Source organism: Leopardus geoffroyi, chromosome C1, assembly GCF_018350155.1.
Source record: "Leopardus geoffroyi isolate Oge1 chromosome C1, O.geoffroyi_Oge1_pat1.0, whole genome shotgun sequence".
NCBI lineage: Eukaryota > Metazoa > Chordata > Mammalia > Carnivora > Felidae > Leopardus > Leopardus geoffroyi.
Genome location: NC_059328.1, coordinates 62393034 through 62407560, shown reverse-complemented (window position 1 = coordinate 62407560; position 14527 = coordinate 62393034). Strand labels below are relative to the sequence as shown.

Genomic DNA, 14527 nt, shown 5'->3' with positions numbered 1-14527 from the left:
TTTTACCATTAGGTTCCACGTAATGTCTTTTGCCCATTTTGGAACCTCAGATACAACACTAAATGTGCACACTAGTTGTTTTTGTTTTTGTTTTGTTTTGTTTTAAGTGAAAGATCTTTGCCTTTAATTCTAGGTTAAATTAATTTCAGATTTATTTCTGTTCATCTTGTCAACCTTTATAAAAGTGAGTTTGAATATTTCTTCCCCTTGAAATCAGTCACTTGGAATCTCTCTCTCAAGCTACTAGCAAATGACTATTTTATCATAATTCATAGGGATTTATATGAGGTTATCACTGTTAAGTTCTTCTTTCCTACAAATTCTTCTTTCCTCTCTGTCAAACTTGAGACTTAGAGCTTTGGCCCAGGCTAGAATCTTCCAGAATAGAAAGTGGGCTTAGGGAGTGAGTGAGGCTGACCTCAGGCTGTAGTCTATGAAGTGGGTTATTGAGGTTCCAGTCCTTGGTGAAGAAATTAGCCCACAGAAGAAAAAAAAGGAAAGCCTGAAGTATCAGGGCCAAATGCAAGAGCATGGGGCATGAACTAGATCCCAAAGTCCTATTTCAAGGAGCAGTGTGGCTCAAGAAGGACGCTGGGAGATAAGGCCCAAGGAAACTTAGAAACCGTTGGGAGAGTGTGAACAGAAGGTTAGAGCATTTCAAAGGAGGCACAAACAAGTGATTAAAGTGTCTAAAAGATTGGAACTGTCTGAAAATCATCTTATTGTTTGTGTTCTCTTAAATGAAAAGGGATGACATTCCAAAAGGAAAATCAGTGTTTCATTTAAAAAATATGAGATTAAGTATGCTATAGTAGAAAGAGGAATATTTTGGGGGTCAGAGAGACATAGATTTGAATCTCAGTCGTGCCTTACATGGACTTAGAAAAGTTAATTTCTCTGTGCTTCACTTTCCTCTTTCAAAAATTGGGGCTTATAATTACCTTCCTTGCAGGAATATTGACACATATTAGAGACTCAGTGAGTGGCAGCTATTGTGTATTTATTTTGATGTTTGTACAAAATATATGTTGCTTAAGGGGCACCTAGGTGGCTCAGTCTGTTAAGTGTCCATCATGATCTCACAGTTCATAGGATCAAGCCACATGAGAGGGGATTCTCTCCCCTCTCTGTCGCTGCCCCCCACCCCTGCTCAAAGTAAATACATTTAAAAAAGAAAGTCTTAAAAAAAAACCCACAACATATGTTGCTTAAGTCTTTTTTGTTTTTTTCTCATTTTTATTTTTCCAGCTTTACTGAGATGTAATTGACAAATAACACTATGTAAACTTAAAGTGTACAAAATGATGATTTTATATATGTATATATTATGAAATGATTACTACAATAAGATTAGTTAACACATCCTTAAGTCTTTAGCAATTAATTCTTAAAGTACATCAACTCATTGATAACTTCCAAAATCCATTGAGCATTCAGTATGTGGTTGGTAATTTGATAATTTTTTAGTATTAATTCACTTAATGCACCAAATGACTTTCTAAAGTAGCACTACTATTATTTCCATTTTCAGAGGAAGGTATAAGGCACAGGGAAGTTAATTACCTTGCCCCTCATTGCTAATCTACTGAATAGTTGAGATAGTTAAATGGTTAAGGTTCAACCTCAGGGAATTGGACTTGAGAAGTGAAACTCTCAACTACCATACTATGCGTCCTCAAGACACAGCAGAAAGACTTTAGTATTAAAAGGAGACTTAGAATAATCTAGTCATGCTATTTCCCCGCTTAAAACCCTCACTGCTGCTACAAAACTGTCCAGTCCCAGGCTTGTTGGGTGTGATATCTTATAGATCATTCCTTTGACTTTTGAACAATTTTCCTTTTATTGAGCCAGACAGCCCTCACTGTACTTTCACTCGTGGTTTTAGATGATCCTGCCTTCTTAGCATCTTTCACAGATCAACTGTTCACTTATCTGGCCCCCATATGCTTTTTCTTCTTTAGGCTGAGCTCTTCAGGACTATTGATCATACCTTGTAGAACATAGTTCAGTGTAGTGGTTAAAGCAGAACAGCCCCTTATTTGAACTGTGGATTTGTCTTTAACTAGATGTAAGCTACTTATCTAAGCACTCTATACCTTAGTTTACTCTTTGTGAAAAAGGCAGATAATAGCAATTTGCAGGATTGCTTTGAGAATTAAAATATATAACTCATGTTATATAGAGTGTTTACTGTGTGCACTACAAAAAAATTAAATGACAATAAATACTAGTGATGAAAGTTACTGATTTCTAGAACTTCTCCTCCCCATCATCTTTTCTCCAAACAACTTCATTATCTCCCTTGGTTTGCATACAATTTTTTTTATTAATGCATATTTTTTAAGTGGCCACAATTTTTTTTCCTGTTCAAAGAAGTAAAATTCTTAAGTCTCCAGAGAAGAGCTTAGAGGCTCAAACTTCATCTTTTGGGAACTGTCGACCTCAGGGAGGCCCAGGCCTACTGACTTCCCACATGCTGTTTTCTTACTGCCTCATCTGTGAACATTGCAAAACTATCCCACCAGTGGTCAGCACAGTTGGAGTAGTTTTGGTTTTACTAGTCACTTCAAACCATCATATTAAGGCTATAAATAAAATAATGTTGTGGTTCTCATCTGTCTGCATCATTGGAATAAGCTGAGAGAAATTGTAAATCAATATTTAGCATAATTGCAGAGATCTGGCAGGTTTGGATACAAATAAAAGGAATGAAGAATGTAATATAAAATCATTAGTATAATAGTAGTTCAATCACCCTCTACAAAGTGGCAGGCAGCAGAGACTCATGGTCTAATTTTAGTTGGCAAAGACTTTTCTTATAAAGTGTTGGAAAATAATTGACCCTTCTGTCAATTACTCTTCTGTATTGGTCTTTCTTCAAGTTTCCTCAAAAGATTTTTGTTCTGTTTTGTTTTGTTTTTTTGTCCTACCTCCCTAGGAATTTTTCTTTCAATGCAATTTTGTATTACGCTGCAAAAGCACTTATTTGACAAAACAAAACAACAAAACATATTGTTGGCATGATCATCCACACTGTGCATTCTGAATCTTAAAAAAGCCAATCTAGGCAAAGCAAGCTTTTGAACCTCTTTGGGTATAAACTCTTTTCAGTTATTATCCTGAAGCAAAAGAGGGGTTATGATCCTTACACATGGATTTTTTGAAAGGATCTATGTCAAGGAATTTGGCCAATAGATTTTGTTTCCATTAACTATTTATTCATTTATTCCACAAAAATTGGCACAGTGTTTACTGTAGACATGGCATCACAGTACAATCTGCAAGAGGGATACAGGGAGGAATCTTACATGAATCTAAAAGGAGTGATCAGGGGTGTCTTAGTCGGTTAAGTGTCCAATTCTTGATTTTGGCTCAGGTCATGATCTCGCAGTTCATGAGTTCGAGCCCGGTCTCAGGCTATGCCTTGACAGTGCAGAACCTGCTTGAGATTCTCTCTTTCCTCTCCCTCTGCCTCTATCCTGCTCATCCTCTTTCTCTCTCAAAATTAATAAATAGACTTAAATATAAAAAATAAATAAAATAAAAGGAGCGCTCAAACATGATGAAAGAAATTCTGATGCAAGGTAGGGAGACAAGGACTCTAGGAAAGGGACAGGTAGAATTCTATGAGAATTTCTGTGACATTCAGGCATCTTCTTTTTGAGTCCTTTGATCTGAGTTTACTGATGAGTTATGCCTACTTTTATAAATATAACCTTAGTATCCTGAATATAAAATGAGAGAGTTGACTAGACCTCATGTGGTCATTTCTATAAATAATCCTGTGGCTCCAGGTAAATACGTTTCCAGACCAGTAAACTTAGATCATCCACTTCAGGAAGCAGTCACAGCGTTTGACTTCATGGTGATAATTGCAAAAGGGAGAAGATTGAATTCTCCAGGGTCATGCATCCTATAAAGGGCAGAATTAGAATTTGACCTCAAGCCTTCTAGCCCCAAATCTCATCCTTTTTTTATCTCATCAAATTTACTTTGGGCTGAAGTATTTGATACAGATTTATTTGCCTTAAATAACTACAGGAAAATCATTGCACCTGTTAAGAGTTTAAGTGTCTGGTCACGTATTTCTTAAATTTTTTCACTCTTAAATGACAGACATGCAGTGTTCAGTGATAGGAAGCTATGTAGTTTAATTTTTCTTTAGTTTTCTGGTTATTGGTGCTGTTTTCAGAGATTTTATTTGGGGAAGTTGTTCCCATCTAGATTTTATTTACTTCTTTGATAAGAATCTTACTGAGATTCAAAGTCTTAGTCTTGGTTTGTTGGCTTGAGTATGATGAGTTTCCTCACAGAGCTGAAATTCTGGGGATTCTTACAAGTCTTCTTAATGAACAGTGAGAAATCTATTTGGGTCAGGAGATGGAGCTCCATTGCTTGTGAATTGTAACATAATGCCAATCAAACCACAATATTCTATGATTTGTTTAACTTGCTTTCCCAATACAAAGACTTGATAAGTGAGTTGCAGAAACATTTTATCTGGTTGTCATTGCTTAGAACCCTATCTTGGCAGTGGAGACTTAAGGTAGGCCCTTCCCATCACTTCTCGGCCTTTTGGCTAAGACCAAGTGAAGGTAGGCCCTCTTTGAACACTATCAGACTCTACAAATTGCAGATTTGTAGATGCAAAGCACATCTTGATCATCTTTAGTAATAAAACCATGCTCATTCACCTAAGTCTCATTTGATTTTGTTGAGCATAAAATGAGGTAATCAGTTTTTCCAGATTGGTAGGTGAGTTGAACCTTTCCATTTGTGGCAATGTAAAGAGATATCTCGCATAAAATTTCTTGATTGAAATGCCACTGACAAATGTCAATGTGTTTTCCAGAGTCCTCATGCTCTTTTTGTTGGGGATAGGAAATGGCTGAACAGGTATATAAGCCCCTTTGGTCAAATATTGCATATAGAAGATGAATTTCTGGATAATACTATGTAAGGCATACTTCTATATGTTGACTCATATAATGAATCGTTTTATTTAATAGCTCCCATGATATATCTTGCCACTTACTTTTGAAATTTAGTTAGTGGTGTGCTGGTAAACTGGCTTTTCAGAAAGAAAAAGAGCCTTGATTTATATAGTGTCTGTTAATTTCTGTGGTGTAACTATTCCCACAATGGCCAATTTCAAGCTAAAAATGGCTTGCAAAACTCATGAAAATTTTAACAATTATCTCATTAGATCCAGTATGAGTCAGCTCCAATACTCCACAGTTACTACTTTTAAAATATACTTTGGTATGCTTTCTAATTATTTTATGTGTAAAATCCTCTAACCTCAATTTGAGGCTTCTAATGGTGGCAACCCTGCCATATTCTTGTATATGTCTTCTTTTCCTCTTCCTCAGATATATCTATATATGTGCAGTAATCAAGCATGTATAGTAACCTATGTCATCAATGCTAAGATTATTTTTTCACATTTTAACATTACTAAAATCATTTGTGCTTACATCAGTGGCATGCTGCAGTGTAACTGGCAACATTTTCTTCTCTCTTAATGTTTCATATAATAATTATTTGAATTTAATGAGATATGTTAAATGCTGGTTAATTTGTCGTGAATACGATTATATCCTATGGGCTAATCTGTCATTTCACATATCAGATTCACCTAAAGAAGTTATCTCTATATTGTTATCCTTATAAGAAAAATATATGGGGGCACCTGGGTGGCTCAGTTGGTTGAGCCAGGTCATGCTCAGGTCATGATCTCACTCTTTGTGGATTGGAGCCCCAAATCGTGCTCTGTGCTGACAGCTTGCTCAGAGCCTGGAGCCTGCTTCAGATTGTGTCTCCTCTCTCTGCCCCTCCCCCCGCTCATGCTCTGTCTCTCTCTGTCTCTCAAAAAGACATAAATGTTAAAAAAAAATTTTTTTAAGAAAAAGATATTGTTTGAATATATTTGTTCCACAGTATACCTCTTGTTCTTTTGCCTTAGTGTTCACATTTGGCACATCAAAGTTTAGGCTCCCGTTTATTTTGTTCCTCCTGGTGTGTTTCCAAGAACTGCCTTCTTCCATCTGGGAAGTGTCCTTTTTGAAAGTGAGGATCACTGACACGATTGAACATGGTCATTGGAAAATATGTGTTGTGGCCTAATTGCCATAACATTCGACAGCCAGTGTTTCTGCTCCCTGGCATCTGGAATATAGGAAAAGGCACATGATAGGCAGAATAATGGCCCCTCAAAAAAGTCAACGTCTTAGTCATCAGAACGTGTGCACATATTAATTTATGTGGCAAGGGGAAGTTAAGTTTCCACATGGAATTAAGGTTGCCAATCAGCTGACCCTAAAATAAAAAGATTATTCTAGATTAATGTGGGTAGACCTAACGTAAGTAATCACAAGTGTATCTGCATAGGCAAGAGGGAGGCAGAAGAGCCAGAACCTTGGGCGCCTGGGTGGTTCAGTTGTTTGAGCGTCCAAGTCTTGATTTCGGCTCAGGTCATATCTCCCAGTTTGTGAGATAGAGCCCCATCCAGTGTTTGATGGTGCAGACTTGACCGGCCATTGCTGGCTTTGGCAATGGAAGGGGGCCAGGAGCCAGGAAATGTGGGGAGCCTCTGGAATGTGGAAAATATCCTCCCTTAGAGTCTCCAGAAGGAATGCAAATGTGATGACACCTTGAATTTAGTCTAGTGAGACCCATTTTGAACTTCTGACCTCTAGAAGTATACGATAATAAATTTGTGTTATTTAAGCTACTAATGTACTTTGGTACAACAGCAATAATAAATTAGTATAAGCTTCATTAATTCAGATGGGCGAGGTCACAATTTGAGCTAAATAAAACTGGTTGTGTCAAAATTATTCTTTATATTCTCTCTGAACAAGTTTGCCAGAGAAATTTGCATCATAAAGCAAATTACAGAAATATATATTAAAGAATAAGATAATTTAAAGATTTTGGTACATCTCTTTTATGCTAATGATATGGCCATTTATAAAGGAAAGTTATGTATTTGTTAATTTTTGTCTGTAAGAATTTTCATTAAGGGGCGCCTGGGTGGCGCAGTCGGTTAAGCGTCCGACTTCAGCCAGGTCACGATCTCGCGGTCCGTGAGTTCGAGCCCCGCGTCAGGCTCTGGGCTGATGGCTCAGAGCCTGGAGCCTGTTTCCGATTCTGTGTCTCCCTCTCTCTCTGCCCCTCCCCCATTCGTGCTCTGTCTCTCTCTGTCCCAAAAATAAATAAACGTTGAAAAAAAAAATGAAAAAAAAAAAAAAGAATTTTCATTAAAATTTTTCTATTTCTATACTGGGGAATTTATGGAATTACATTTTTCTGTGAATATTTCATGATTCTTATTTTTCTGTCATCATACTTAGCATCCTGGTCCCTACCTGAGCAAGCCCTTGTGAGTGGCGTTTCACTGTGATCTGACAAATATTGTCAGGAACAGGTTTTAGGTTATATGATCTTCAGCAAGTGACTTAACTTAAGGCTCAAATTCATATGTTGAAACCACAACCCCAGTGTGATGATATTTGGAGCTGGTGCTTTTGAGAGATAGGTCATGAGGATGGAGCCCTCATGATGGAATTCGTGCCCTTATAAGAAGAGATGAGAGAGAGCTTGCCTTTCTGTCTGCACTGTGCCGAGTACAAAGAGAAGATGGCTGTTTGTCAACCAGGAAGAGGGCTCTCACCAAGAAATCTGACCATGCTGGCATGCTGATCTCAGACTTCCAGCTCCCAGTATTGTGAAAACTAAGTGTCTGTTGTTTAAGCCACCTAGTCCATTTTGTGACAGTGCTTGAACAGACTAAGACAGGAATTGGTACCAAGGAGTGGAATGCTGCTATAACACATACCTAAAAATGTGGAAGCAGGTTTGGAACTGGTAATGGGTAGAGACTGGAAAAGTTTTAAGGTGCAAAAACTTTTTTTTCCCAGCTTTCTTGAGCTATAATTGGCATATAGCATTGTGTAAGTTTAAGGTGTGCAACATGATGATTTGACAAAGGTATATATTGAAAAATGATTACCTTAGTAAGGTTAGTTAACACATCGGTCACCTCACATAATTACTTTTTTTTTTTTTTTTTTTTTTGGTGTGGTGAGAACATTTAAGATCTCCTTTCTTAGCAACTTCCAACTATATAATACGATACCGTTAACTATAGTCACCATGCTGTATTGTACATTAGATCCCCAGAGTTTACTCATCTTCTAACTGGAAATTTGTAGCGTTTCACCAACATTTCTTCATTTCTCCCACCCTCAATCCCTGACAACCATCATTCTACTCTCCGTGTCTATTAGATCTTTTTTTCCTAATTTTTTTTAATGTTTATTTATTTTTGAGGGAGAAAAAGAGACAGAGTGCAAGTGGGGCAGGGGCAGAGAGAGAGGGAGACACAAAATCCGAAGCAAACTCCAGGCTCTGAGCTGTCAGCACAGTGCCTGACATGGGGCTGGAACTCACAAACCACAAGGTCATGACCTGAGCCAAAGTTGGATACTTAACCGACTAAGCCACCCAGGCTCTCCAGCCTATTAAATCTTTAAAATTGGGGAAAAAATCCACATACAAATGAGATCATACAGTGTTTATATTTCTCTGACATATTTAACTTAGTATAATGCCCTAAAGATGCATCCATGTTATTTCAAATGGCATCACATTTATAATGCAAATATATCACATTTTCTTTATCCATTTTTTCCATTGATGGACACTTAGATTATTTCCATGCCTTGGCTATTATGAATAATGCTGCAGTGGACATGGGGTGCAGATACCTCTTCAAGATCATGATTTCATTTCTTTTGGATGTATTCCCAGAAGTGGGATTGCTGAATCATAAGGAATTCTATTTTTAATTTTTTGAGAAACCTCCATACTGTTTTCTACAGTGGCTGCACCAATTTACACTCCCACCACCAGTGCACAAGTGTTCGCTTTTCTCCTCATCCTCACCAACACTCATGTCCTACCTTTTTGATAGTAGCCATCTTAACAGATGTGAGGTGGTATCTTATTGTGGTTTTGATTTCCACCTCCCTGATGATTAGTTGAACATCCCTTCATATACCTGTTGGCCGTGTGTATGCTTTTTGGGGGGAAAATGTCTATTCAGGTCTTCTGCTCATTTTTATTTGGATGGTGACGATGATGATGGTGATTTGCTACTGAGTTGTATGAGCTCCTTATATATTTTGGATATTAACCCCTTATCAGATATTTGGTTTGCCAATATCTTCTTGTGAAGGGATTTTCTTGTGATTCTGGTCAGGGCTCAGAAAGAAAAGAGAGCTGAAGAGAAAGTTTACTTCTCAGAGAATACATAAATAATCATGTACAGAATGTTGGTAGAAATGTTGGTAGAAACAGATAGTAAAGGCCATTCTGATGAGGTCTCAGATGGAAATGAGGAATATGTTATTTGGAAACTGGAGGGAAGGTGATCCTTGTTAGAAAGTGTCAAAGAACTTGGCTGAGTTGTGTTCATGTTTTAGTGTTTTGTGGAAGATGGAACAATCCAGGCATAGTTAGGTCACTTGCTCTCAGTTATGGAGCCAGGGATGGTGAAGCCAGGATTGAACTGGAACTGGAGTCTTAACCACGACATCTGTTCCTCTCACCAAGGGTAAGCAGTGTGGGAACAGGCAGTGCTGGGAGAGGAGGTTGAGGTTCAAGAGTGCTGAGGCCTGAAGAAATTCTTCTATCACTGTTTCTATCACTACCTTAGGTTTTCCCAGGACTGACTCATTAAATGATAATCTTGTTTTAGAGCTTTTATACTTTAGGAAAATGGAAGATCTATAATAGGGGCCTAAAAGAAATCACATGAAACTATGTATGTGGGGATGCTTGCAATCTGCAGCATGGGATGGGAATATTACATTCCTTGCCCAGCTTAGGGCACGGAATCTGACATGGAGACACGTAAACACTCATGATCTATTTGTGAATGAATCAGTTTATGACACAGGAAGAAATGAAGGATGCCCACATGTGCATGCACACACACATGCACACACTCTGTGTGTGCACACACTTCCCCACTAGATTGCGAACTCAGTGGGTGCAGGGTCTGTGCTGTCTCTGTATCCCTAGTACCTTATGGAATACCCTGAAAATAGTCAGTGCTCAATAAATGTCTGTGATTAATAATATTATAGTGTCTGTCTGTTCATTTGGTGGTTTTATGGGATAGATTCTCTCTTTGGGGGCAGATGGAGGGATTGATAAGAAACCCCAACTTTATTATTTCAGAGCCTTATTTATATGTTCTACATTGCATGGGTTTGAGGGTTTAGTGTTGAAGCGCTGCAGCTGGAGAGACAGCACTCCCAGTGTCTCAGCAGCCTGCTCCTCTAATCCCGATGCACCACAGGAATGTGGGGTGTGTATTGAAGTGGAGGAAAGGGACAGGGTTGCTTTGTTTCCTGGGGCACTGTTTTCCCTGGTGCATTGAGCCAGGTGGCCGGTGGTTCTCCACCCAGAGACCAGGAGGTGAGTAAGCAGTCTTGTGCATCTGATAAAGAAGCCAATGAGTTAGGCTGATCTGGGCATTTAGCTGTGGGACTTGGTGTGAACAGCATGGACTTTAAATGATACAGTCCCAGTGGCCTGGTAATTGCTGTGACCAGTGCTGTTGTTGATTCTATAGATGGCAGCAGGGGAGGATCTCAGGACTGGGTAGTGTGACCAAAAGTCCAGCTTTGACCTGAGATGCAGAGAGTGACTTACAAAGGGAGTGGAGTGCTCCCAGCGCAACACAATTACCAACACAATCACCAAGTTCAGGTGAGGTGACCTCATCTGGCCCAGGGCTCTGCTGAGTATAAGAAAGAAAAGAACACGGTGTGTGTGTGTGTTGGGGAAACAGTGGCAGTGAATGGTGAGGACAAAGGCAGAAACATTAGAAAAACTCTACCAATATAAATTTGTGGCTGGGTCAGTAAAGTTCTTATAGTTGAGTAAATGCAAAGGGAGGCTACAAACCCATACCAAGCACAAATGAAGAGAAGCAGAGCAGGAGGAATCAAACAGACCATGATTGTGGCTGAGACACAGGATTACTACCATCTCCCTGTGGAGGAGGCTTCATGGTCAGAACAGGGTACATTTATATGTATACAAGAGAAATGTTTGCATTGACTGCTATCTTAGTACCATCAGGCTGCTCTAACAGAGTACCATAGACTGGTACCTTAAACAATAGAAACTTATTTCTCACAGTTCTGGAGGCTGGAAAGTCCAAGATCAAGGTGTCAGCAAATTCAGCGTCTTCTGAGAGCTGCTTCCTGGTTCATACATGGCCATTTTCTTGCTGTATTCTCACATGGGGAAAGAGACAAGGGAGCTTTCTGATGTCTCTTTTATAAGAGCACTAATCTCATTCATGAGGGCTCTACTCTCTGACCATATCACCTCCCAAAGCCCCCACCTCTTAATACCATCACATTGGGGGTTAGCACTTTAACATATAAATTTTGGGGGGAAACATTGAGTCCATAACAGCTGTTTTACTAAATCCATATACAGTTTACTCTAGTACAATGTCTTGTTATCAGTTTGTTAACTTAAAGTTTCAGTACAAAAAATAAATTAGGTACTGCTGAAAAAGAAATGACTGACCCTGGATCGACCCAGCTAGTTATTTTTCAGCTTTTCTGCCAAGGCCAGTTGTAAATGATAGTCATGGAAAGAGTTGCTCTACAAATGGTATCCCAACCAGGGATTTTCAGTCTCTCCTAAAGGTGAGAAAGCTGATGTGTTCAAAGGTTTCAACTCAACTGGGCCTTTTAGTAAGACTGGAGGGGTGTCGTGGACACAAACTTGTTTCATAGGAGCCTGAGAGAGAAGAATTAAGATGAAGTGGTGCCAAAGCTGGCTAAGCTTTATCCTTAGGACCTAAATATTGCAACAAATTCTGAATTGAAAGAAGGGGGTTATTTTCAGTCAGTAGGGAAGTTAAAGTTTATGTTATCATAACTTTTTGACCCTATTTCATTTAATCAGGGTTTTAGCGCTCATAGCTATCCTAAAACTATTGACTTTTTTTAAAAACTTGAGCCTGAAAAACAGACAAAAGACTATATATGATATCTGTCTAATGATTTATCTTAAGAATCTGTGAGCTGTGGAATCATGATTGTTAGGACCGAGAGACACCTGCTCACCTTTCTGAAATGAGTTGCTGAAAAGATATTCTGAGATTCAGAAAGGGTAAGGGATACAGTGTTGACCTTTTGGAGACAGGAAACCTTTGATGAACTATAGGACTCCAAGACAGTTCATTTAAAAGATAGTTTCAAAGCATTATCTGGGGCTGGTTTCGTATGTGCATTACTGAAGCCCTCAGGTTGTCTTTTTACATAAACCCAGTGAAATAATGGTTTCCGCAGTTGTTCACACGTCGGCAACCCTCGTGTGGCATCTTGCCTTCTGGGTTTTGTAATGGCTTTCGGTGTCTTTTGTGGACAAAATTAAACTTTTCTTACCATTTGACAGTATATAACTTTCCTAAGATGAGCATTAAAGAGAAAAGAGAAAGGAAAAGGTCACCAATACCATCTCCATGTAATTAAGGCAGCTAAATAAAATTGTCACTAATGACATTTACTTGATTCTATGAGTCCCTGCTCTAGCCTCCAAGTAACTTAAGGATCAACTGCTCATAGTATGTATACACTGTAATCTGTGTTGCAGGTAATAGGGTATACATTTTTTTTAAGACAGCCTTATTTTAGGGTTATGTTTAGACTTGTGTTCTCTCTCTCTGCCTCTGTCTTCATCTCGCTCTGTATGTATACATATATATATGTACATATATTCACCTTTATGTATATGGACGTATATGGATGAACATATATACCTACATGTACATGTATGTGTATGTGCTTTTGTAAGGTGATAGTAATCAGTAGAGGATAAGTTAAAACTTAGAAAAAATAGCTTCAAACTTTGATTTATAGGCTCAGATTGACCATCTACCCAGGTATAACATCAATCAATTTGTTTGCTTTTAACTCTTAAAATAAAAGATCCTAGAAATCAAAAGTAATTTGTGAATTTTGGGGGAAGGGTGGGGAGTTCTGGATGTGGAATTAATGACATTGTCTGGAAATATCTGTCTATCTATCTATCTATCTGGAAGTTAAGAGTTCTAAGCTGCTGACCTTAAATTTAGAAGTTTACACGAGTAAAAATAAGTCTCAAGCAAAATTGTGTTTTCATCTATTGACACATCATTATTTGGGAACACAATAAATAATATCTATAGGGATACCAAGAATAACACACGATTCTGGCCTTCCAATCATGTGTAATATAACTCAAGGTTTCACAGGGGGTGGCGGGAGTGGAGTGGCAGGTCCATCCAGTTTGTGTCAGGGAATGTTTTCTGGAAAGAGATGATTGTTAATCATGGGTCTTATCCACTAGCTAAAGGGTCGGGGAAAGGCCTTGGCAGTAGAGGGACCATGTGTTGTATGCTGAAGTCATGAATGAATATGTTGAGGAGGTGCACGTAAGTTTGTTGCTAGAATTTAGGGTGAAACAGGAGGCTGAAGAGTCCTCTGAAGGAATTCCCAAGTTTTCCATCAGGCTTCCTCTGTGAGGGCTTTCCTGACAACTGGAGTTGGTGGTCTCCTTCTCTGTGTCCCCGTGAGTTATTCGTATTTCTGTTGTTGGATTTTTCACACCCAATTTAATTGTTCATGCCTGATTTCCATACTTGTGTGCAAAATAAACAATGTCAGGACTGTCCCAGTTCTTATCATAAAACCTGGAAAACAGTAATTGCTCAATACCTGTTTATTAAACACATGAATGATTGTCTGTCTGGACAAGTGAATGATTATGCCCAGTTTGGGGATGAGAAAGTCAAGAATTGCCTTGGTTATCAAGCAACACTTCATAAAACCTTAATGGTTTCATTTTTATCTTCCAGATTACTTGCAGCATATAATAGTCTTACTGATAAACACCTGACTGGATATTTTAACAACACAAGGATAAGACGGCATCTTTTAAGATCAGGGCTGGTAAGATTTGGTTTACTTTCTACCTGCCCTCTTGTTTCATTAAATCCAGTAATTTCCTCCCTTTTCTGGTTTTCTTTTTGAGCTAATCAGTGACACCTACCTCCTCATCCCCCCCCCCTTTTTTTTTAGAAAAATTACTTCTTTTCCAGAGCTCAGATTATCTTTTTGAAGCTGTGTTTCAAAAGATAGGAAGAGAGGTCACAATGACTGCTAGAGCTACTTATAAATTATTGAGGAAAAACCCTATGAGCTTCCAATAGTATATTTTATTTATTTGTTAATTCATTTATTTATTCAACACGTATTCATTGAACACATTGTATGAGCCAGGAACTGTTAGGGATTAAGCACAGAGAAGACTTTACTGTCTTCAGGAAAAAAATATATTATTTTTAATAATCACAGAATAAGGTGTGGAAGACACGAACAGTTCAAAATTTCCCCTTGAATTTTAAAAACCTGTTTCATTTCCTGGGTTTATTGATAACATTAGTGTC

At 38.4% G+C, this 14527-nt stretch overlaps 1 protein-coding gene across 6 annotated transcripts in view; it reads left to right on the top strand.

The window, feature by feature from the left end:
* ERICH3 (glutamate rich 3) overlaps positions 1-14527 on the top strand; it is a 109745-nt gene that overhangs the window by 12613 nt on the left and 82605 nt on the right. For all 6 annotated transcript variants that reach the window (XR_006712383.1, XM_045477863.1, XM_045477862.1 and 3 more), the window contains exon 2: positions 13937-14030. Coding sequence is in view for 5 of the 6 variants with exons in the window: in XM_045477863.1 (XP_045333819.1) it covers positions 13937-14030 (94 nt within the window). In the remaining variant the exon portion in view is untranslated. The remainder of the gene's footprint in view (positions 1-13936; positions 14031-14527) is intronic.